The following is a 26,772-nucleotide window of genomic DNA, read 5'->3' on the forward strand; positions in this document are numbered from 1 at the left end:
AACAATTTCATTCTTAATACTCATTTACATTTTAGTCTGTCAATGAGGAAACTTTTTTGATGTGATAGATTTGGTAATAATGCAAATTATTCTCATTAAGCACATGATAATATTGGTCTACTCTAAACACTAAAACTTCTAATTTCTATAGTTGATTTCTTTGATATTATTTCTATTTAAGTGATATTGCAAAGTGACAGAATATAGAAGAACTTCTGGCATGAAACATTTGTTTATTCCAATTATATGCTTATGTTTTCTTTTCTTGTCAATTTATTTTCCAAACAAATTAAAAGGCTGCTTATTATCATAATATATTTGCAGTACAACCACAGAAACATGCCATATTCTTTGAAGACATGATGTTATCCTAATTTTTAAAATAAATCTGCATTAATAATTCATATTTTATATAATGTCAAGATTGATGAAGAAAATAAGCAGGCAAAGATGTTCTCTGTCTATCAATTTTCTCTTACCGTTCTATTAATATTTGAACATATCAAATAATTCCCACAAGCTCTATGGAATATGGATAAATTCCTACATATGATTCTCTACATTCATTCATCTATTGTTCTCATGTTGTCTTTATTCCGTGCACATTTTAATAGTCACCCCTGTTCTGGAAATGTTCTCTGAGCCCTAATGAACATAGAAATCCAGTAAGCTATCTTACACCAATATTCATTTTTATTTAGCACACTCTGTCATGGTTCCGATAGATGAAACTCCACAAAAGAACTTCGAGACATTGTTTACCTTAAAGAATCTTTTATTTGAGGAACAAAGTATCGGCACTACATAGTTGAAACCAGAAACTAAATTCCCCTCCCCTGGATGTAAAGTAACAAAGTGCAATTTCCCTCCTCCAATAAACAGTCATAAATCACATTCCCCAATTAGCTTGAAGAGCGGGCTTTCTCCTCAGCTCTCCAGGCCGCCAAAACACTATCAGCTCTGGGCCCAATGTCCTTGGGTTCCCATGATTAAGTTATTATTGTTATGACTAGCTGGATTCTCATCCTTATTCTCCCTCCCAGCAGCAACTAATTCTAAAAGCAATAAAGAAAATGGTTGCATTTCCATCTGTTGTCAAGAACATCCAATGTTAGCAGCGTTGACACACTCATTAAAATGCAATTTGTAAAGTTAAATAATGGCATATTACTTCATGGCTTACTGGATTATAGGAAAAACGGAGGCAAATCTTTCATACTGGATACATTTAAAATCTGGTCAAGTATGTTTGGCAACTCAGCACCTTATAACCTATTGACACCAAGGGGCAGCTGAATATAAAAGAAGAGTTAGAAATTCTCCTTGTGTTCCCTTTTTATGTCTTCCTCAACCATTTCTCTGTCTTTGAGACTCCTGATCTATTTCTTCTTTCTTCCTGCTTTATCTCGACACACCAATCTTTTCACCTCAAGTATTACCTATAACCTTGTCCTTCGCCCAATTCTATAAGCAAACCTCTTTCTGTTAAAATGACCAAAACCTGTTTCACTAGTCTGATTCAGGTTTGATTCCCATTTTCTAGCAACATAAAAATCACTTCCTCCAACAATAGGCAGGGAAAAGGAAAAAAAAAATTGTTGGAAGCATATTTGTATTCTGTACAGCATAGCCAGCTACCTACTGAACTAAATTATGTATGGTTAGCGATCTGATTTATCAGCCTGCCAGTGTAGTTCAGAAGCAATATACCAGAAACAAACAAACAAAAGAAAGAAAGAAAAAAAGACTGCCACTATTTTAAATAGCAAAACACTATAAAACAATAAACTTCCTGTTATAATAACTGACAAGTCATTCTGTCTCAGGTGCATGTGTGTGTATGCAAATGTATATTTTATGTGTGTGCACATGTATACGTATAAGTGTACAATATCTGTGTATGAGTGGGTGTTTGTGTGGGTGTGGAGGCACGTGCCAGCTTTTCATTTGTCAAATGGTACACTTTTATCATTCTGAGCACAGATTCCCCTCCTGAGTTTTCAAACTCAGGCCTCACTTTCATGTCATAAGCATGTATCTAATAGAGATCAATCTTAGGATGAGTTAATCTCTCTAGAGAAAGCTTTATTTAAATCAAATCAGCATTGAATAGCTTAGATTAAATCCAAAACATCTGATCTGCAAATTAATCTATTTAAACACACTCCAGGGAGTAGGGCAGAAAGAAGCTTGAATGTTTTGTGTTCATCCATCTCAGCTTAAATCTTGGAATGAACACATAACTGCTTTTAGTTAACTGAATTAGCCAATCTACTCAAAAGTTTTATTTGTTGCTGAGAAGTTCAGAGAGCTTTTATTTGATTACACAATTACTGGAAAAGAAGAATGATAAATCCCTCTCCTGGTAGGTTATTTACTGATCTAATATGCCTTAAATCTAGAGGGGAAATATTTTAAGGCAACTAAAATCTGGAAGTGCACGTAAAATAAAACTTGGGACTTAAGTATTGAAGGAACATTGTTATTTGTCTCATGAAAGAAGAAAAGAGAGACCATGAAAAATAATGCAGTAATGAATCAGGACAAGTAGATATTTTCAGGGTGCAATTTCACATTGATTTACATGGGAGTAAACTATGCTGTCCATCAGTAAAACTGAGTACATATTTAAAAGTGTATTCGGTGTAATTCATTAAAGGCAAATGGAAGCCTGTATACTTTGAATAAAAAGAATACAGAAATAGTCAGTGTTCAGTGCCTGTCTCCCCCCCAAAAAATTGCCCAAACTGTAGACAGTCACAATTTGAATAAGGCTTAGTTGTATAATATTGTGCTAAAAATTGTTAACATACATTAATAGAACAAAGGTTTCCAAAATATGGAAACAATAATTATACATTGTGTAATAAGCATTAAGTCAGACACTACACAGAACATCATATCAATTCTAAGTGCTCTTTAAGAAAATTGAAGTCCAATGGAAGGGTTCATAAGAAAAGGGTGAGGTTTTCCGATAATGGGGTCCTCGGTGTGCTTTGAACATGGTTGTTTTCTTGCAAACATTTCATTACCCAAATACTGTAGGTAATATATTCCATGCTAGAAGGAAGTGGGGGAAAGGAATGAAGTTTGCTCTCCACAAACCAATTTACTTCTAGCATGGATGATATTACCTAGCTAGGCAATAAAATGTCAGCAAAAAAAAACACCCAAGCTTAAAGCACCAAAGATCCCTCACAGTTCAATCCTGAGCTACAAATATTCTCTTCTATCTTTCTACAAGGGACACAGTGGCTCAGTGGGTTAGGAAGCTGAGCTTGTCAATCAGAAGGTCGGCAGTTTGGCGGGTCGAATCCCGAGTGCCATGTAACAGAGTGAGCGCCTGTTACTCGTCCCAGCTTCTGCCAACCTAGCAGTTCGAAAGCATGTAAAAATGCAAGTAGAAAAATAGGGACCACTACGGTGGGAAGGTAACAGCGTTCCGTGCACCTTTGGCGTCTAGTCATGCCAGCCACATGACCATGGAGATGTCCTTGGACAAGCGCTGGCTCTTTGGCTTTGAAATGGAGATGAGCACCGGCCCCTAGAGTTGGAAACGACTAGTACCTTTACCTTTTATCTTTCTACAATGGGATATAAGTCTTAGATCCTGCAACTTTGAAAGAACTGAGGATATACAGTGTATAGAGTGAGGAGAGATATTCCAGGAGAGGGTATTGATTCACTGTTGTAAAATGAAGGATTTCAGAAACCAAAAATGGGAGTAGCAATGGAATATGCTAACATCTCTGTCTCCACTTAATGAAGTGCCTACCTGGGAAAGATATAATAAATAGTTGGAGAAATTCACACACATAATTTTGTTTTCAAGTGCTCATTATGGAATGGTACATGCAAAACTATTACATTAAAAAAAATCAAAAAATCAAACATGATTTGCCAATAAAATGCAAAAAAACAAAAACAAAAACAAAACAAAACTGAATAATCTAAGCAGGCTGAGAGAGAGGAACAGCCTCAAGGTCATCCAGCTAGCTTTGTACCTAAGACAAGTCTAGAACTCAGTCTCTTGATTCTTTTAGCTTGGCACCTTTATGCAGAACATAGAAAAATGATAAAAAAAATAATAAATGAGTTTGACACATTGAAGGCAAGTGGTAAGGAAAAAATACACATTTTAATGTATTTATTTATTTTATACCCCCTTTTATTATTTTAATAAATAACCCAAGACAGTGCATACACAGAATATTCCATCCTCCTCCTATTTTTCACACAATAACAACCCTGTGAGGTGGATTGAGCTGAGAGAATGTGATTGAAGCAAGGTCGCCCAGGTGACTTTCATGCCTAAAGCGGTACTATAACTCAAATTCTCCTGGCTTCCAGTTTGTCCTTTAGCTACTAGTCTCAAACTGGTCTCATTTCTGCCCTTTATTTATACTAGCTTCATTAATTAAAGTATAGTTCACCATACTTTTCTGTTTTCAGATATATGTGTTTTATCTTTCTCTTGCTCACTCACTTGCACTCTATACACACACACAGAGAGAGAGAGAGAGAGAGAGGGAGAGGGAGAGGGAGAGGGAGAGGGGAGAGGGGAGAGGGGAGAGAGAGAGAGAGAGAGAGAGAGAGAGAGAGAGAGAGAGAGAGAGAGAGAGAGAGAAGCAAAATTGCCTTTTATTATTTAAACTTAATACTTCATTCTTTTCAAGGATCTCATCAAGTGATCCAGTTATGACTTTCTCAATTTCCATTCTTCCTGATTTGGTATGTATTACTGAAACCTGGCTAGGTCATGAAGGGACACAGCCCTTTTAGAAATATGCCCAGCATACTTTCAGGTATGGTATTAGCCAAGATTCTTGGGCAGAGGTTGGGTATGGCAATTATCATCCAGGAGACTCTTGCAGCTTTGAGGGGCACTGCACCACTGGTCCCAGATGTGAGACCCTCTTCATTAAATTGGGTCTAGGGATTAGTTAGGATTGATGCTGTAGTATCAGCTTCCCTGCTGCATGTGTGCTCACACAGACACCCACCCACAGTATTTTATTGATTATTGTATGCCTACCAAAGTTACTTTTTCAGAAATGAGTAACTAAATAAATGGAGTGAGGAAGGAAGGAAGGAAGGAAGGAAGGAAGGAAGGAAGGAAGGAAGGAAGGAAGGAAGGAAGAAAGAAAGAAAGAAAGAAACTTAAGCAATGCATCCATTTTTATGCAGATATTTAAATATTGATAAATTTTGTTGTTGTTGTTAGCTGCGAAGTCGTGTCCGACCCATCGCGACCCTATGGACAACATTCCTCCAGGCCTTCCTGTCCTCTACCATCTTCTGGAGTCCATTTAAGCTCACGCCTACTGCTTCAGTGACTCCATCCAGCCACCTCATTCTCTGTCGTCCCCTTCTTCTATTGCCCTCGATCTTTCCCAGCATTAGGCTCTTCTCCAGTGAGTCCTTCCTTCTCATTAGGTGCCCAAAGTATTTGAGTTTTAGCTTCAGGATCTGGCCTTCTAAAGAGCAGTCAGGGTTGATCTCCTCTAGGACTGACCGGTTTGATCGCCTTGCAGTCCAAGGGACTCGCAGGAGGCTTCTCCAGCACCATAGTTCAAAGGCCTCAATTCTTTGGCGCTCAGCCTTTCTTATGGTCCAACTTTCACTGCCATACATTGCAACTGGGAAGACCATAGCCTTGACTATACGCACTTTTGTTGACAGGGTGATGTCTCTGCTTTTTAGTGTGCTGTCTAGATTTGCCATGGCTTTCCTCCCCAGGAGCAAGCGTCTTTTAATTTCTTGGCTACAGTCCCCATCTGCAGTGATCTTGGAGCCCAGGAAAATAAAATCTGTCACTACTTCCATTTCTTCCCCATCTATTTGCCAGGAATTGAGAGGACCAGATGCCATGATCTTGGTTTTCTTAATGTTAAGTTTCAACCCAAGTTTTGCACTTTCCTTCTTCACCCGCAACAAGAGGCTCTTTAGTTCTTCTTCACTTTCTGCCATTAGAGTGGTATCATCTGCGTATCTTAGGTTGTTGATATTTCTTCCGGCAATCTTAATTCCAACTTTTGATTCATCTAGCCCTGCCTTTCTCATGATGTGCTCTGCATATAAGTTAAATAGGCAGGGCGACAGTATACAGCCTTGCCGGACTCCTTTCCCAATTTTGAACCAATCAGTGGTTCCGTGTCCAGTTCTCACTGTTGCTTCTTGACCCGCATATAGGTTTCTCAAGAGACAAATAAGATGGTCTGGTACTCCCATCTCTTTAAGAACTTGACACAGTTTGTTATGATCCACACAATCAAAGGCTTTAGCATAGTCAATGAAGCAGAAGTAGATGTTTTTCTGGAACTCCCTAGCTTTCTCCATGATCCAGCGTATGTTGGCAATTTGATCTCTAGTTCCTCTGCCTCTTCAAAATCCTGCCTGTACTTCTGGTAGTTCTCGATCCACATACTGCTGAAGTCTAGCTTATAGGATTTTAAGCATGACTTTACTAGCATGAGAAATGAGTGCAATGGTGCGATAGTTTGAACATTCTTTGGCACTGCCTTTCTTTGGAATTGGAATGTAAACTGATCTTTTCCAATCCTGTGGCCACTGTTGAGTTTAACAAATTTGCTGGCAAATTGAGTGTAGCACTTTTACTGCACTGTCTTTTAAGATTTTGAATATCTCAGCTGGAATACTGTCACCTCCACTAGCTTTGTTGTTGCTCAGCTTTTCTAAGGCCCACTTCACTTCACATTCTAGGATGTCTTGCTCGAGGTCAGTGACCACCTCATTGTGATTATCTGGGACGTTAAGCTCATTCTTGTATAGTTCTTCTGTGTAATTTTGCCACCTCTTCTTAATCTCTTCTGCCTCTGTTAGGTCCCTGCCATTTTGGTCCTTTATCATGCCCATTTTTGCATGAAACGTTCCCTTCATATATCCAAATTTCTTGAAAAGATCTCTGGTCCTCCCTATTCTATTGTTTTCTTCTATTTCTTTGCATTGTTCATAATAAATTTAAGAAGGCATTCTTATCTCTTCTAGCTATTCTTTGGTATTCTGCATTTAATTGGGCATATCTTTCTTTTTCTCCCTTGCCTTTCGCTTCCCTCCTTTCCTCAGCTATTTGCAAAGCTTTCTCAGACAGCCATTTTGCTTTCTTGCATTTCTTTTTCTTTGGGATGGTTTTGGTGGCTACCTCTTGTACAATGTTGTGAACCTCTGTCCATAGTTCTTCAGGCACTCTGTCTGTCAGATTTAATTCCTTAAATCTATTTGTCACTTCTACTGTATATTGAACAGGGATATGATTTAATTCATACCTGACTGGCCTAGCGCTTTTCCCTACTTTCTTTAATTTAAGCCTAAACTTTGCAACAAGAAGCTCATGGTCTGAGCCACAGTCAGCTCCTGGTCTTGTTTTTACTGACTGTATAGAGCTTCTCCATGTTTGGCTGCAGAGCATATAGTCAATCTGATTTCTGTGTTGACCGTCTGGTGATGTCCATGTGTAAAGCCATCTCTTGGGTTGTTGGAAAAGAGTGTTTGCTATGACCATTGTATTCTTTTGACAAAATTCTATCAGCCTGTGCCCTGCTTCATTTTGTACTCCAAGGCCAAACTTGCCTGTTATTCCAGTTATCTTTTGCCTTCCTACTTTAGCATTCCAATCCCCCATGATGATAAGGACATCATTTTTGGGTGTTAGTTCTATAAGGTGCTGTAGAGCTTCATAGAACCAGTCAATTTCATCCTCTTCAGCACCGGTGGTTGGGGCATAGACTTGGACTACTGATGATACCCAACTTTTCATTTCGACCCCAAACCACCCCAGTGATGCCCTCGACGTGATGTCCCGGTGCCTGGAGGCGGTCCAGGTCTGGATGGGGAGGAACAGGCTTCGACTCAACCCTGACAAGACTGAGTGGCTGTGCGTACCGGCATCTCGGGATATTCAGGATATCCCACCCCTCATTATGGGGGGTGAGTCATTACCTCCTGTAGATAGGGCTCGCAACTTGGGAGTCCTCCTAGATTCTCAACTCTCCTTAGAAGACCATATTGTAGCTGTGACTAGGGGGGCCTTCGCCCAGGTTCGCCGGGTGCGCCAGTTGCGGCCCTATCTAGACCAGGATGCCTTACGTATGGTCACTCATGCGCTCGTGACCTCTCGTCTTGATTACTGCAACGCTCTCTACATGGGGCTACCCTTGAAGACCACTCGGAGGCTCCAGCTGGTACAGAATGCAGCCGCGAGAGTTGTACTGGGAGTTTCCCGATACTCCCATGTCACACCTTTGCTCCGCGATCTGCATTGGCTACCAGTTGTCTTCCGGGTGAGGTTCAAGGTGTTGGTTATGACCTACAAAGCCCTTCATGGCATGGGTCCGGAATACCTTGGGGAGCACCTGCAGCCGGCGTCAACTTCCCTCCGCCCAGTACGCTCCCACAGAGAGGGCCTCCTCAGGGTGCCACCGGTCAAAGAATGCCGACTGGTGGCCCCCAGGGGGAGGGCGTTCTCTGTGGGTGCACCGGATTTATGGAACCATCTTCTGGTTGAGCTCCGGATGGCGCCCGATCTCCGCTCCTTCCGGCGCGATCTTAAAACCCATCTTTTTAAACAAGCTGGCCTGGCCTGATGGGACGGGGTGGGATTTTTATAAACGATTTGAATTTTAAATTTGTATTAATTTTATGGGCATTGTTTAATCATGTTTTAATAATTTTAATTTTTGTATCTAGTTTTTATGTATTGCCCTGTTCACCGCCCTGAGTCCCCTGGGAGAAGGGCGGTATATAAATTAAATTAATAAATAATAAATAAATAAATATTGAATGGTTTGCCTTGGATTTGAACTGAGATCATTCTGTCATTTTGAGGATTGTATCCCAGTATTGCTTTTCCTACTCTTTTATTGACTATGAAGGCTACTCCATTTCTTTTGAGGGATTCTTGCCCGCAGTAGTATACCTGATGGTCATCTGAATTAAATTCACCCATTCCTGTCCATTTTAGTTCGCTGATTCCTAAGATGTCGATGTTCAGTCTTGTCATCTCTTGTTTGACCACATCCAGCTTTCCTTGATTCATGGATCTTTCATTCCAGGTTCCTATGGAGAAAAAATCTTTACAGCATCGGACTTTCCTTTCACCACCAGACATATCCACAGCTGAGCGTCCTTTCGGCTTTGGCCCAGTCGCTTCATTCTTTCTGGCGCTACTAGTACTAGCCCTCTGCTCTTCCCCAGTAGCATATTGGACGCCTTCCGACCTGAGGGGCTCATCTTCCAGCGTCATATCGTTTTGCCTTTTGGTACTGTCCATAGGGTTTTCATGGCAAAGATACTGGAGTGGTTTGCCATTTCCTTCTCCAGTGGATCACGTTTTGTCAGAACTCTCTGCTATGACCTTTCCGTCTTGGGTGGCCCTGCACGGCATAGCTCATAGCTTCATTGAATTACGCAAGCCCCTTCGCCATGACAAGGCAGTAATCCATGAAGGGGATTAAAAGTATAGAAACACACATCAGCTTCCTTTTCCCATCTAAGTAATTCATGGCATTGGAATTGTCTCATATCGAATCTAACTGAATCTATGATGAGTGTCTTCAATTTATTTCAACTTACGGTTTTCAGAGATAATTTCACAAATGCATATTCACTCCATAGCAGTACAGATAAAAAATTAGTAATACCTAAGATCATCTCACTGTTAAACTCCATGTAGCTCCCAAACCAAAGAAGCCAAAAGCATACAAGTTTCAGAAAGGCATCTTTAATGTTAGCCTGAGGTAAAAACATAACCATGAAAACTGTAAATCCCCAGCCAGACTCATGGTGAGTTGTTTAAAGCAAATACTTTATTCCTAATGTTCTTACTTCAGGACTGGATTGATTCTTCTCACCTAAACTGCAATATTTCCATTAGAAAGAACTCAATGAAATTCATTACATTTTGAGAAATAAGAAATTATCATTGCTTTTCCTAGCCTAATATGATCCGCTTGAGTTGGTCCTTTGAGAGCGAAGAGTTGATCTGTGCAATTGTTTTTGTCGAAATGACAGGCAAATTTACAATGTTTTATATCACAGAGTAGTTCTGGAAGCTTAACGTTGTCAGTTCATTTTGTTAACGCATGGTTAACATTAAAATATACCACCGGGGGCAAACTAGCAGAATGCTGACTAGCAGTGTCCAGAGGATATCAGGTCATCTGGGTTTTCTTCCACCAATCTCGCCTCACCTCGCATATTGGACAGGTCCAATACTGGCTCCCCTTTCCAGAGGGAAAGCTGCTAGCTTTTCCCAACTAAGTGGTACCTATTTATCTGCTGGCATTTTTATATGCTTTTGAACTGCTGGGTGGGCAGGGCCTAGGGTCAAATTATGGCCGCTCACTCTGCAATGTGGTGTCATGGACTTGAACTGCAAGAGTGCCAACCATCTTAGCCGAGAGTGTCAATCATTAAAGCCAGTGTGCCACCACACCCCATTAGTAGATTCCTAATAGCATTTTCTTATGAAAAATAAAATGGATGTGTAACATGCATGAAGGTTTTTGTAGTTCTGATTAGTAACTATTGGTCCATTTATATTTCATTAGGTTTTTTTTATTAGGTACTTATGTTTTTGCAGTCTCTGCCAAAATGTGGGTCCAACTGAATGAGACTTCCAGATTTTGAATTTAGGTTATGAGCAAATAAGATTAAAGAAACATGGCCTACATTCATCAAACAATTCTATTCATTAATCAACAATACTGTATTGTTCAAAACTTACCGTATATTCTTGAGTATAAGCCGACTCGAGTATAAGCCGAGACCCCCAATTTCACCTCCAAAAACTGGAAAAAGTTATTGACTCGAGTATAAGCCGATCCGCCGTTCTGCAAGCCTCTGCCGCCAGCAGAGGCTCGATCCGCCATTTTGCAAGCCTGAATACACAGGAATACCCTGTGTGGCCGCGGCTCTCGGGGAAGCCCTGGCTGTCCGCTTCCTCGCTCCACGCTGCCATTCGGGGCCCGCGCGTTCCCCAGGCAAATCACGGCGCCCAGCAGGCGAGGAAACACGCCTGCTCCAGTCGCCCCCCCTTCCCTCAGGAGACGCGAAGCAAGTGACCGCCCGGAGCTTACCGAGGACTTGCGCGCGGCCGAGGCTTCGGTGCTTCCAGGATCGCGCGCACCTCTCCCAAGCCGCCGCCGTCCGGAGACCTGCCAAAGTTTGGGGAGCTTTGGGGAGGTGCGCGTGCACCTCCCCAAACCTCCCCAAACGTCGGCATGTCTCCGGACCTCCGCGCCCTGCCTGCCTGCTTCTTTCCGCAGCGGAAAGAAGCAGGCAGGCAGGGCGCGGAGGAACGGAGACCTGCTGACGTTTGGGGAGGTTTGGGCGCCCCCAAACCTCCCCAAACGTCGGCAGGTCTGCGCGGAGGAACGGAGACCTGCCGACGTTTGGGGAGGTTTGGGGAGGCGCCCAAACCTCCCCAAACGTCGGCAGGAGGGACGGAGACCTGCCGACGTTTGGGGAGGTTTGGGGAGGCGCCCAAACCTCCCCAAACGTCGGCAGGAGGAACGGAGACCTGCCGACGTTTGGGGAGGTTTGGGGAGGCGCCCAAACCTCCCCAAATGTCAGCAGGTCTGCGCGGAGGAACGGAGACCTGCCGACGTTTGGGGAGGTTTGGGGAGGCGCCCAAACCTCCCCAAACGTCGGCAGGAGGAACAGAGACCTGCCGACGTTTGGGGAGGTTTGGGGAGGCGCCCAAACCTCCCCAAACGTCGGCAGGTCTCCGTTCCTCCGCGCCCTGCCTGCCTGCTTCTTTCCGCTGCGGAAAGAAGCAGGCAGGCAAGGCGCGGAGGTCTCCGGATGGCGGTGGCTTGGGAGAGGTGCGCGCGATCCCGGAAGCACCAAAGCCTCGGCCGCGCACAAGTCCTCGGTAAGTTTTTTTGTTGACTGGAGTATAAGCTGAAGTGGAATTTTTCAGCCCAAAAAGTGGGCTGAAACATTCGGCTTATACTCAAGTATATACGGTAACTTTCATTTCACTTTTCAGTCAGTTTCATTTATGCCATTGTTCCACAGAAGATAAATATCTTAGTTCTGTACCAAAGAATAATATCTACTTGCAAATTAATCCTGCAGTAAGGTCTTATTTGAAACAGCAAGAATATTCCTGATGATAGGATGTCATAAATATTATGCAGTTTCCCAGAAGAGGTGCATAAACATTTTCCTCCCTAGTGTCATTTTATACTGATTTTGCACCCTTACACAATTTAAATGAAATTCTTCATGACAATAATTTTATTATCTATTAATATATTCCAAGAAATATTGATTGTATAACTAATTCAATATATGTTATTTTCATTATATATTAAAAATCTTAAAAGTCCACTCAAACAGGGTACTTTGAAAAGCAAATTATACTTTTAGGTTGCACCCATCATCATTTCCTGTTCTTCTATATTTGGTAAATATAGCATAAACAGATGATAACATCAGATTTCATATGTATTACAAAGTGAAACCAATGGCAATCACATCATAATAACTATACATTTCTAATATTATAGAAAGCATGGGTAAAAGAAAAAAAATCAAAATGAAAGTCTTTGTTATCATCTAATATGAAAAAATAGTAAAAATAGAGTATAAATATATATATTTAATGGTAAAAACATTATAACCTGATAAGCCCTTTAATCAGCAGATATACATGCAAAATAATAAAATGTAACTGATACATATTATACAAAACACAGCTGGGAAATTAGGCACAAATTTGAAATTTGGAAAATTACACAAACCCAATCACTATCAATACTTGTCAAATTGAAATTGATTTTCAAATTCCGAGGCTAGGTAGACAAGAAACTATTAGCATATCTATGCTGTACATCAAGTATAAACTACACAGGAAATGTAGAAAAGATAGTAACCCTACTACTTTTCTTTGATGATTATAATTGTCAGAATCCATTTATATCACATTCATAAATGTATGTTTAAAACATTATCCCCCCCTATGGATTCTGCCATCTCCCGAGGAAGGAGGAGCGCATGTGGATTCAGCCTGCCTTAGGTTATTTCAAAGACCAAGGAAACCTTTTGAACTGGGGGGATCAAAAGGGAGGGTTAGAGAAGAAGGTATCTGGCTTGTGTTTTCTTTTTATTCTGGAGAGGAAGAAGGCAATAACCATAAAGATTCGAAGTTCCTTTTTTTTCCCCACAAAAGGGATGACACGAAGTAGAAGGATGGGGGCTGACCAAATGGGGTTGAGGGAAGGGGGGGTTGAACCGGGTACCCTTTATAAAATTTCAATTTGTAAAACAATACTAAGTCCTGTCTTGTATTCCCACAACCAAGCATGTCCTAGTAAAGATTCCTTTTGGACTAGAACTGACTCCAAGAGTTTTTGTCTTCCTAAGACGTGGTTTGGGGTGGGTCCTGACAATAATTTCATTTTTTGTTTAAAAAAATGTGCATTTGCTATCTTGGAGAAGCATTAAACTATGCAAATTCAGTCTAATTAGTAGCAATTAATTACATTATAGACAACAGCTGGAATATTTATCTAGCATGTGGCTAGACGTTTTATACAGTATAATTGAGTTGATTAAGCTGGTGGACAGAATTTCAGCTCACTCATAGAACTAAAGCTGATCACAGATTTTCAGAGCAGTCCAACATTAGTAGCATCTTTTACTGACCAGATCATTCAAACTAGCAGCCATGTAGTCCCCCAAACATATTAACAGCACTTTAAAAAGAGCACCTGACTTGTCCTCACACTATGACTGTCAAAGCATCCCCATTATCATATGAACAAACTCGGGCACTTAGCAACCAATGTACGTATGATGGCTGCAGCATCTTGGGATTATAAGGTTGCCAACTGGTATGGCTTGTTGTTTTCCAACAAGCCATACCAGTGGGGAAAATCAAAATTTCTTAATGACTGCACAGTTCATGTAACAACCGCATTAATTTGCTTAACAACCATGACATAAAGGTTGTAAAATTGGACACAGCTCACTTAACAACCGCCTTGCTTAGCACTGGAAATTCTGATTCCAATTCTGATCATAATTTGAAGTATACTTATATTGTTTTACCTAAGCACACTAAAAGTCTTGTTCAGATAAAATCTATAGGATGTTTACAGAAAACCATGGAGAATCATATACAATTGTACTATTTTCCAGAAGAAACTGGAAGTTATTTCACTTACCATATTGTGGGTGGTTCAGAACCTTCTATTTCCAAGTAATCATATTTCTCTTCCATATGAAAATCCGTAAAGATGAGTGAGATGGTGTCTCCAGGTTCTGCCACAATTGTCCATGTACAGTCTGCATTATTGTGGTACTCATTTGGAAAATTAGGACTAGAGACGACGCCACTGGATCCCCTCATTGTTCCTCCACATGCATCTTCCGCTATCAAAAAGAACAAATAGGAAGTGTCCATAAGAAGAAAGTATATGGAAATAGGTCTTTACTAGCACGTGACAATGCAATTTCCTTAAGGACTACAGGAAGAAGAGAGTAATATAAACCAAGCTTACTTCATCAATTTTTCTAAGATTCAGCTTTGTTAGCATCCTTTTTTTCCCCAGCATAATTTTACAGCTATTTTATAATATGCAAAAAAGTTAAAAGTAAGACAAGATGGAACAGACTATTTATTCCCCTGTCAAATGTTTCTTTTCTCCCTTATTGTCTTAAGAACTGAAATCTAATGTTGCTTATTTTCCTCTTGCTTCCATTTTTTTGTGCCAAGTATTTTAGACAGTCATATTTGGGTCTTATAAAATAACATCGTATTTTTCCCCCTCTTTCTTTCATTCTTTTTTGTCAAGTATTTTAGAAGTCATATTTGGGTCTTGTAAAATAAGTTTTTTTTTTTGTTAAGTTCATGAAAGGTGTCCTATTAATCTTGTGCCCAAAGTCAAAGTAAAATAAATACATCTCAATGGGGGAAAAGTAAGAAGTGTAAAAACATTAGGCTGAATTGAACACAACAAATATGGTCTGATTATCTTTGGCTCATGGAACAGTTGTTTTACAGCTGGCAGCAGAGATTTCAGCTTGTTATTCAGAACACATTAATGAAGTATGATGATGAACAGATATAGAATCCATCTATTATTTAACAATGTTAATCTCCAACTAATTGTTCAACATTTGCATTCAATGTTAGTCATAATGTTACTTTCAGTTGAACTACTTTGGCTCTAATCTTCTAATTTAATTGGTTTGATATCAACAAATACATGCCTGGCCTATGCTTATCAGAACATTTCCAAACTTAATTTTATTGAATGAAGCCTCATTGATTTTAATATGCCTTATTCCATATTTTTGCCTTTTATGCATTTAGTCAACACGTTATGAAAAAAGAGATAGTGATGTTTCCAATTCTGTACCAACTGTTCCAAATGATAACTATGTAAAACTGAGCATAAACCATACATGAGGATACTTGTGTGCATTATATGGATTGATCTGAATTCCCAAATATACAAGCAACAGAATAATTACCCTGTTTACTATTAGAAAAAATAATAGGAAGGGTGGTCATTTACCTTCCAGATATTTTAAGCCTAATATGTAGGATAAGGATATGTCTGTTGTCTATTAATAATCTTTTTTTCTGAATTCACCCCTTCTCTGGGGCTATTTCATTAATTGGATGGGAAGAGAAAGAAGTCTCAATATTTTATCAGAAGTTCTAATAGCTGTTGTATGCATTCTAAAATCTGTGTTGCATTTGCCAAAAAGAAGATAATACGGTCTTGTTATAATGGTTTATATTTGAAGTTAGGGTGCCAGAAAAGGTAAAATAATATGACTAAGCCAGTAATATGAATAGTAGACAGAAGAAGGATTAAATGGTACATAGAAATGGCAGAAAGCTAGATTATAAGACCGTGGTGGTGAACCTATGGCACACGTGGCACAGGTGGCATGCAGAGTCCTCTCTGTGGGCACCCACGCCATCGCCCCTATCCTAGGCCTTCAGCTGGGTTTTATAAAACCTTTTCACCTTAGGCCTCTGCCACCACGGGCAAAAAAAAGAGTTTCAATCAATCAATTTCAACTTCTCGCGTGAAAAAAAAGATCTCGCAAAGTTAGAATTGATTGATTGAATTTTTTAGTCCCATCGAGTGTGCCGTTACCATCGCAGCCATGCCCACCCAATGGGTCACGTCCACCCGGCACCCAACAATACATACAGTAAGTGGGTTCGCCATCACTGTTATAAGAATCTCTCTCTCTCTCTCTCTCTCTCTCTCTCTCTCTCTCTCTCTCTCTCTCTCTCTCTCTCTCTCTCTCTCTCACACACACACACACACACACACACACACACACAGACAGAGAAAGAGAGAGAGAGAGCAGGAATATGCATTATAGGAAATTCAGTACATTATAATTGTCATATATTTGTTAAAAGAGTTTGACTGAAAGAAATAACTGTTCTAATATTGAGGAGCTTGTAGAAATGTAGAAACAAAGGGACAGCAAAGAGAATTATTAAGATAATAATTATTATTATCTAGCAAAAATGTGAGGGAAGATATATATTCTCTCTTTATTTATTAGATAGATAGATAGATAGATAGATAGATAGATAGATAGATAGATAGATAGATAGATAGATACTGTAGATAGATATAGAATCAATATTGAGAGACCAAAATGAAATCTGTGGCAATAGTTTTCCCTGTGATACTCTATGGAAATGAAAGTAGATTTTCATGAAGCAAGATGGAAAGAATATTGACACTTCTGAACACTGGTGTTGGGCAAAAGCCAAGAAAAGTGTTGATATCCCGCATATCAAACTGATCCTAGACAAATCAATCCAAATATTTCATTGAAGATACACATGGCAAGGCTCAAGTGGTTCTATTCTGAACCATTATGTGAAGAGCCAGTTTCATAATACTGGAAAAGATGGAAGGAAAAAGAAAAGGATGACCAGCGGTGACATGGATTGACTCAATTATAATCAATTATAATTATAATTATAATCTGAGGCATTTCCGAAGGAAGTGGAGGAGGAGAGGTCCCGGGGTTTATGGAGTGAAGGAACTGGAGGAGGCTGTCGGCAGGCCCAGAGGATGGGACACAGGCTTTTGAAGGAGTTGGTGGCAGCAGCAGCGTGCTCCAGGGGCGAAAAGGAGCAAGACCCCTTTAAGGAAAAAGTGGAAGAGACAAGATCAGAAAAAGGAAAGGAGGCGAGATTGTCGTGCAGGAATACAAGCTATTTTGAGGGCTAATCCACATGGAGCTCCATTTCCATCTGTCCTGATTGCCATTGTTCGCTCTCTAGAGATTAAAATGGGTGATCTGAAACTTGAGCTGGCCACAAACAAGGTGTGTATATCAAGAGGTGGTGGCCCTTTGAGAGCTGTATGGAACGAAATTTCATTTTGATGTATGCCGTTTGGTGTACATTCAAAGTGACAGTAAAGTTATTATTGTTATTATATTGTTATTTTTGTTATAGTGGTAATGGCTATACTCTTAGAAGACTGCTGAGGCTCTGAACTAGTTGGGGGAAAAATACCTTGTACCTGACATGAAAATATAATAGGGTATAGCAGCAGCATGCAGGTTTCTTTTTAATCCCATAATGGATAAAAATGTGTGTTAAAGAAGCTTCCACTTTTATCTCAGGACAGTGTCTATCTCATATAACAAAGTGCCTTCAAGGATCTAGTCTCCTTTAATTTTTGTGAAAGCATAATTATATAAAGAACTTAAAATTCAGCCCTTCGGAATTTGACTTCTCACTATCATTTTTCTCAGAAATTACAAATAGGACTTGACCTATTCTGAATAGACCTTCAGCTAAATTATAGAGATTGCTTAGTAAGTCTTTTTTTCCCCTCTCTCTATGTTCTGCCAATATTCAGCAGCCAGGATACATTTTCCTCTGAAAGAATTAACAGCAATGCAAATTGAAAATGAAAAGCAGAAAGTATGTTAGAGAGAAAAGGAATTTTTCTATATAGCATAAAAATCAAAGCTGATGAAAATAAATTTCATTCAAAAGTATTAAGTCATACAAAGTGGGTTCCCCCCCCTTTCTTTCTGAAAAGGCCTACCGTACCTCTCACGCCCATCACAAATTCAATCTCATAGTGAACTTTCTGGATGACTCAGAACATAAGTAGGCTGATCCTAAATCCAAAAGCAATCAGTACAACTCATGTAAACTTACTGAAAAACTTTGCTCCCAGCAACAATTTTGTATCAGGCTATTTGGCAGCCCTTAAACAATTCTAAACGGAGCACAGCAGAGCAAAGTAGAACAGAATACAGTTGTCTAGAAGAGTGTCTGTACTATATGGTAACAAAGGCCAGTTCTATTCCTTTTAGGAACAGATGAACCTGGTTCCTCAACTGGTAAAAATACAAAGCCACCACCAATACCGCTGATAAACCCACCACTGAAATATCCAAGTTCCGCAGGTAATATGGAGTCCAAGAAGACTATAACCAACAAACCTAATCCTTTGGGAACAATATAACACTACCAGTACAAGTGGGAAACCAATGTCCATATCAGACAGTTTCAATATGCACAATATAGACAATTTCCACAATGTTCATCATTTTTAGAAGAAGGCTACACTTTCTCAAAACACAAGGCCTTTTTGGATTAATCTTCAGCCTTGTCAAAGTATTATTTCTGTACTTTCTCAAGATCACAGTGCATTCTCAGTCCCTTACAGCTCTTAGTTCTTTCAAAGTTTTCTTCTTCTTCTTCATTATTAATGCAACTCTCTGTGTTTCTATCAATGTACCATAAAGTCTTTATTACAATTTATTAATAGGATTTTGCACCTGCAAAAACAATCTTGATGTGACTGAATACATGATCGCACCATCTGCATATCAGAGAAAGCACCATATGAAACTAATGGCCTTTGTACATCTCATGTCAAAATTATTTTACTCATAAAATGCAGGATCTGGAGGATCAGCTCCAAAGCACCATTAAATGCTCTGGACTGTGCTGATATAAATATAAAACCAAAAGTTGTTTGCAATGCAAAGAAAGAAATAATTCTGTGCAATTAAAGCTTGCAAATCATGTCTGATAGGCTGTATGAAGCTTTAAAGTTTTAATCACTAAGAGCAATTATAATCTGTCATTTGCAGATTATACATATAAACCCAAATTTGAGCAGAGACAATGTTTTACAATTTTGGTCACTCTAATAATTTGAGTTTAACACTTCAAATAATTACTCTATTACTGAATACATTAAATATTCATATATTCATAATTTGTGTGAGCTCTTCCCATGGTCCAGGTTAATGTATTACAGAAAAAAGAATTTTAAAAGTCCTTCTGTGCAAGAATAAGCATCCATCACTTCATATGCACATTCCTTTTAGTGGGTAAATATGAGCATCTTGAGTTTTTCCCCCATCAGTTATAGAATCCCTAACAACAGAGCTGCAATAAGTCTTGGTTTATAAATACAAAGGTTCATAAGTGTAAAGGAATAAATCACAAACACAATCTCCATAGAAAATCAGCAGGTTGCATAACTGTTCCAGCTTCCTTTCAGTTGATTTCAGAGTGTCCATGTTCTTAATAGGGCTGATGAACCTACTAAGTAAGAAAATGCCTCTAATTCAGAAGGTGGCCACTGTACATGATTCACCTTCTCCCCAAAAAGCAAAACACAACTTGTGATAAACTGATTTGAACTATAGTGAGTTTTCATACATTACCGGTATTTTGATACAGTTACATAAGAGCAGATAAACAGAGATCTTGATGAAATTAGTAAAAATTGATATTTGGTGATTTCTTGGGATTCAGGCCACTTTAATTTTTAAAAGTCTTAATCATGGGAGGGATGAAACATGCAGCTTCTTATGGATCAAAGCACTAATGTATGCCATGCCATTGACGCATACTGTTATGTATTGGGCTTAAGTGTAACACCAGGTGGTAAGCTGGAGCTAGTTAACGGCTCCTAGCAACTCAGACACCCCGTCTCCGGTGCTGCTATTGGCTGCCTCTAGGTGGCAATGGGTTGCTTTAAACCTATTGGTTGCCGCCTAGGGGCCAGGCTATAAATTGCTGCAGGCTGCAGCTCAGTTCCTCAGTTCAGATCCTGCAAGCAAATAAACATGACCATTGCTGAACTCACTCGTCTCGTCTTCATTCCTGAGCAACGAACTCACTGCACAACACATACATTAATACAGAATTCTCATTTCCTGTGTCATTGATGTATATGTTAATACAGAATTCTCATTTCCACCAACAGTATTTTGAAGAGGTATTTTATATGAAAGCATAGAAAAAATAATTATATGTGGCTATTTTATGAAACTGCCAAGTTTAACTATGCCAGGTGCTTAGTTCCTTTACCACTGACACATGGAACAAAGAAATTCTGACCTAAAAGGCATATATTTCTGTGGTTGTTGTTGTTAAGGTTGAATATGGGTCTTTTGTAGTGCTTCTTCCTAGACAAGACTGCTTGGAGAAGACTAACTCCAGCAGCCCCCATTTTATAAAAAAAAAGGTTTCATTTCCTTTAAAATTGAAAAGCATGAAATTGATAAATGGAACAGGCTACAATTAAGCTTTTTCAAACTGGTAAGACAAATGAACTGCCACTATTAATATATACACTGATTGATTGATTAAGGGCTATCAAGTCAGTGGTCACACTTTAGGAACACATGGCTAGACTTTTTTCCTGTCTATCTACCTCTGGTCCTAGAGAACCAACCTTTAATCTGATTTGAAATGATGCAATGATACATATTACAAATAATGTACTATATATATTACAAAAATGTATTACAGATTCAAAAAATGCATACAATCTGAAATTTTGTAATGAAGCCTTTGTTGAAGAATCATTAGGTAACCATTGTTGCATTGATAAGAACAATGTCTCAAAGGGTTTGGGTTTCCTTCACTGAATTGACAAATACATACCATTGTGTGACACTTTAAAGTTGTTGCAAGAATCTGACTATCATAAAATGATGCTTGATATCTCACAGAATAAGATAGATGACCTTGACCTTTTTCCCCACCTGTAAACCAACCTGCCTCTTATCAGACAATTGACCAGACTGAGGGCATTCCTCTTGTCTCCCAAGATCACTCTCATTTATTATTACAGTTATTTACTTTTACTTATTTTGATCTATTATTGATAATAATTAATAATAAATGAAGCTGATTCATTTATAGCATTCTACAGCTGAAAACAAATAAGAGAACAACCCAATAGAAAATGCAAATCAAATGAATCAGGAGACCTGGCAGATTCCAACGGAATATTCCATGGTTACTGTATTGAACCACCATTTTAAATTGGTGTCTATAAACATCAGGCTAACTCTGCTCACTGTCAGGAGTTTGACCCCGACCAGCTCAAAATTCAGCCTTCCATCCTTCAGAGGTTGGTAAAATGAGGACCCAGATTGTTTGAGGGAATATGCTGATTCCGTAAAACACTTAGAGAAGGCTGTAAAACACTGTGAAGTCGTATATAAGACTAAGTGTTATTGCTATTGCTATCTTATTTACTTCTTTAACATACATATTGATTAAACTGTTGTAATAATTCCTTGATGAAAAATAGATTTGGTAATTAATGAGTAAATGTAATTTATGACAGTGATTCTAAAGGGCACATAATGAAATCAGAGCTAGGCAAAACATTTCTCAAAAATGAAAACAGTTCCCCAAATTACAAATTTCCATTCTTAGTAAGCTAGCTTAATTCTTCACATTCTTTCTGTGCCAGCTACTAATAATAACATTGTGGGAAGCCTTTTCATTTAAAAAAAAACAGATTCTTTACTAAACTGACAATTTAGAAATAAGGGAGTGAGTTTAATACATAAGAATTTAAAAAGGGAGAAATCTCCTTTGCCTGAATGAATGAATGTAGGCAATTATCAGAAACAGAAAAAGCTGGACGTGCTATCTAGAAGAATAGGCATAGGTCTGTGTGTGTTTATATCCTTGTATATACATACTGCATAGGAATCTGTTCCAGAAACAAACCATGATTTTCAGTTGTTTCATATCAGACATATTTTAATATATTTTGAATGTTCTACTTTATTGCTTTGATTGGACATTATTGTTTATCTTGCAATTGGGTTGTTGAGTTCTCTTATCTAGGCCAACAGACCTAAAAGTGCTTTTTCAAAAGACAACTGGACTTTGTTTTTGCTTGAAGATGTTTCATTTCTCATACAAGAAGCTTCTTCAATTTGGTCTGAATGGTAGGGGATGGAAAAACTTATTTTCCTTGCAGTCATCTGGTCATTAGCACACTTTCTGAGAATTGTTGAGGCCACTTGGGGTTTATCTCTGCCTTCAGGGTCACCCGAATGAGGAAAATGGGTGTGGAATCTTCTTGGAGAATTTCTATAGACATCTAGGCCAATAGAGTTAGGAGGCTTTGGATGAGTAGGATGATTTGGATGGAATCCTGGAGTGAAGGAGCAGATATTTAAGGAAAATGCAGCACATGTAGGGTCATAGTAAGGCTAACATCTATTGGAAAAATACTCTATTAGTGACCAGTGATAAATATCTAGTCTTTCTCTAGGCCAAGCTACTCTTAGTTTTCTTTCACTGTACTAAAATGGGTAGTAGTTTTAGTAAAACAAAGTGAGATTCCCCCTTCTCATCTTTTCCCACAGTTTTTCTTCACTGATTACAAAATGACTATAAAGTTAAAAAGGACATCCTCCCCACCCCAAATAGAGGTGATTTGCTTATTTGAGGGAATGAGTTCTTCTATTTGGTCTGAACTGTCACACTATTGCGTGATAGATATATGTGTATATACATTAATAGAAATTTTTGATATTCTGCTTTAAGAGACTTAAGGTTTCTTCTAACATTCAGTGTAGTACCTAGCTGCTAAGAAGTTGAATTCTCTATGTCCCTCCATCTTTTTTTAAAAAAATCTACTGAACAAGCATGGCTGAAAGAGCTAGGATAGTTAGTGAATTAGTCAGACTAGTTATCAGACTTATCAGAAGTTCATTTATTCTTGTGGACAGAAATAGCCCAGCTAGAAGACAACCAAAATGGTCTTGAATCATCCAGCAGATGTTCTTCCAGGAGCAGTTCCTGGTTCAGGTTTGATTTTTTTTCCCCTAACATGCTCAAGATCACCAACCTCATTTTGTATTGCCATATTGCCATGTAGTAGAGAAATGTTGCTAGTTGGTCAGCATGACAATATTCTCCATTCAGGATCTCTTGAGTTAGTCATGAAAAGTTAAAGGAAAGGGTCAACACAGGTTTTGGGCAAGTGAGATCAATGTCAGCCACACTTGGTAATAGTTGCTCAGCAATATATCTCTTGCCCAACAACTTACATCTTTATCTACTATGGAGAATAAATAAGTTTGTTCTCCATAGTAGATAAAGCTGGATAAACCTCAACCGATAACACCTGGACAATTAATTTTTGGAACTACTTCCCTTTATTGTTAAAATAAACCTCTCCTTGCTGGATTTCTTTGAACTGCCAATGGAGGAAAACTTAAGGTTATTACCTTAATGTTTTCAGATTTCCCAAAATGTTGGCCTCCTAATTCTAACTCAACTGGGACACTCTATAAGCCAGTAATTCATTTAAGATGATAATCCTCTAAAGCAATGTTTCTCAACCTTAACAACTCTAAGATGTGTGAACTCCAATGTCCAGAACTTTCCAGCCAGGAGTGCAAACATTATGGAATCAGAGAAAATGACATTTATCTATAGTTTGTCAAAATCCAATATTCAATTCAAAATCCAGTGTTCAGGAAGAAGTGCCTGTTCCATGCAGCAAGATTTTTCCCCACTGTCACTCCTGAAAAATCTGTCTTTGGGGACCTGACACTACTGCAACTCTTCATACCACAGTAGACAATATAGAAAACTCTGCAGATGCAACTGAAAAATGGAAAATTTGTACTTTTTGTACTTCTTTTGGCAGTTTTTTCCATTTTCCCCACAAGTAAAATAATTTTATACTAATAAATGCAAACCGCACTCTACAGAAAACTGCAGTGCCCCAGGTTTGCATATCTATTTTAGTACCTTGAAAAATGGATTGAAATGAATCCCCTCTAGATGCTATGAAAGGGCTTTAATTGCATGAATCAAAATTCATATTATCTTCTATGCACAAATGCCACACAAAAGTGGCAATCGTCTGTGCACAAATCATCCTGAAAGTGTTTGTCAAATTACAGAAGAAATGTTGGAAGTCATCTTAAGGTGTGGGATTTATGTTATTTTGTGTGTATAATGAATACAGTACATGTTTAGGATTGGTGTATTATGTGAACCTAACCATGGCATGGATGTAATCAATTGAAGGCTTATTCATAATCCACAGTTAAACAATTCATGATATATCATTCCTATTAAAATATATTAGTTGCTTCCTGATGGCTTCATCCCTCCCTCCTTTAAAAAAAAAACATGGTCACATTGAAGATGAACAAAGGACCTTAAAAAGAGTAGGTCTGCTCAGGCAATAAGTGTGCTTTAGAAAATAGCACATTTCTTTTGATACAGTGCAAATTTTCACAGTTGGTTTTCTGAAGTTCACTTGCAGAACATATGCTTTATATATCGCACTCGTTACCTCCCGTATAGACTACTGCAATGGTCTCTACATGGGGCTGCCCTTGAAAACCACCCGGAGGCTTCAGCTGGTGCAGAATGCGGCTGCACGGGTAGTGATGAGAGCTCCCCGATACTCCCATATAACACCTCTGCTCCATGAGCTGCATTGGTTACCAGTTGCCCTCCGGGTGAGATTTAAGGTGCTGGTACTTACCTTTAAAGCCCTACATGGCTTAGGCCCGGGATACTTGCAGGACCATCTGCTACCGGGAACAAATTCCCATCGCCCAGTACGCTCACACAGAGAGGTACTCCTCAGGGTACTGTCGGCTAGACAATGTTGGCTGGTGACCCCCAGGGGGAGGGCCTTCTCTGTGGGAGCGCCAGTCCTATGGAATCAGCTCCCCCCTGAGCTTCGGATGGCCCAAAATCTCCAGTCCTTTCGCCACGGCCTTCAAAACACTCCTTTTCCACCTGGCTGACCTGGACTGACAGGCATTTTAATTATATTTACAATTTTTAATTTATTTTTAATTTTTAATTTTAATTTATTGCACAGATGATTTTAATTTTATTTTTATCTTAATTTCTGTACTGAGTCCTTCGGGAGATAGGGCGGGATATAAATCCCATTAATAAATAAATAAAATAAATACACTGGAGGCTTGCATATGTCCATGAGAAGCTAATTAATTGCCAGGGAGGATCTGAAAGGTATTTCTAGTGTCCGTTCTTACAAAACACAGCAATATGGATCCCTCCAGTACTATTTTGTGGTCTGAACATAGGAGTACACTTTCTATTCAGAAATAGGAGTTCTGCTCCCAGGAAGAGAAGCAGAGGCTTGCATCCTACAGGCCATGAAGCAAAGACCAAGAACTGATTTTAGATATTCCAGACTTAAGGATTTGAACTGAGGCATAACTTAAATGATTGTGATGTTAAAATGTCAGTGCACACCAGGTAGGATTTTCTAGCACATGATCTCTTGAAAAGAAAAGCATTATTTTGGTTGTCAGCTGAGTTCAAGTATAAGGAATGGCCATTTCCATAGGATATGCAATTACTCAGCTTTCATTATCAAGAAACAGCATCAGCATGTTGGCACCTAGAGTATTATTATCAGAGCTTTTGTAGCACAGTATTATCTTTAACTCTTGCAGAAGAAGGGAACATGCAAAAGTGCCTTCAACATAATGGCCGCCAAAGATGAAGAGTAGAGACAGCTAGAAAGATGAACAGACAATCAAATGCCATTTCTTGTATCTGAGTGGAAAATGACTTCGTAAAAAGCTGTTGTATCAGAGGCTGGAAAGAACTGACACATAAACCACATGCCTGTCAATTATTAAGGGAAATGTGCAGTCTCAAATTTCAGATTTTAAAAAAAAAACACAGAAGAAGAAAAAATAGCCTAAGTCAGCCCTGAATCAATGTCTATTTTCCCCTTCTAGCTGAAATAAGCGGTTTTGTGGGCATGATTCCTTTATTGTCAATGTTGTTATTTCTTTGACACAATTGAAAAGGAATTATAATTATTATAATTATCACTATTACAAAATATGTCAGGTTTAAAGGATGGACTGTCTGAATTAATTAATTAATGCTGGAGCATTAATGTTCAATTTGGTCCCTTTTTAAAGTGACATTAAAGTCATACAAGCTCTTCAACGGTATATTGTGAAACTGTGAAGGTTAATATTTGTCTCTTTTGTTACCTACTGGAAGCAGCTGTGACTTTAATCACTTCATTTGTCTTCATCTGTTGTAGATTTTTTTTCTTTGTAAGCTGAAAGGTTAACTCAGCACATAAAATCTTTGAAAGCTGCAGAGATAACTATTTTAGCTAAGATGCCAGCTGTTTATCATTTAGCATGTCATTATTTAACGTCTGTGATCACATGGAACAAAGTTTTGACTGTACAAGAATGTCTTCTACTCTAAAATCAACTCTTATAATTATTTTGTCACTGCCTCCTGATATTACCTTGTTTTCATTGTGTCTCACTTACTAGCCTGGCTATAAATATTGCTGTCTCTGTCTCCTGGCCTTATTTCTGATAATATATTCTAAAGCAGGGGTGTCAAACTCGCAACATCATGTGACATATTGTGACATATCGCGACTTTTTTTGCCATTGCCAGCAATGGGGTTGGCGTGGTTT

At 38.9% G+C, this 26,772-nt stretch overlaps 1 protein-coding gene across 1 annotated transcript in view; it reads right to left on the reverse strand.

The window, feature by feature from the left end:
- Positions 1-26,772, reverse strand: part of CSMD3 (CUB and Sushi multiple domains 3) — a gene marked incomplete at its 5' end in the record, with an annotated part of 537,637 nt that overhangs the window by 416,923 nt on the left and 93,942 nt on the right. Inside the window, one exon of the mRNA XM_083360336.1 lies at positions 14,193-14,400. Coding sequence (XP_083216462.1) covers positions 14,193-14,400 — 208 coding nt within the window. The remainder of the gene's footprint in view (positions 1-14,192; positions 14,401-26,772) is intronic.

The sequence above is a fragment of the Vipera ursinii genome, assembly GCF_947247035.1.
Source record: "Vipera ursinii genome assembly, chromosome: 3".
NCBI lineage: Eukaryota > Metazoa > Chordata > Lepidosauria > Squamata > Viperidae > Vipera > Vipera ursinii.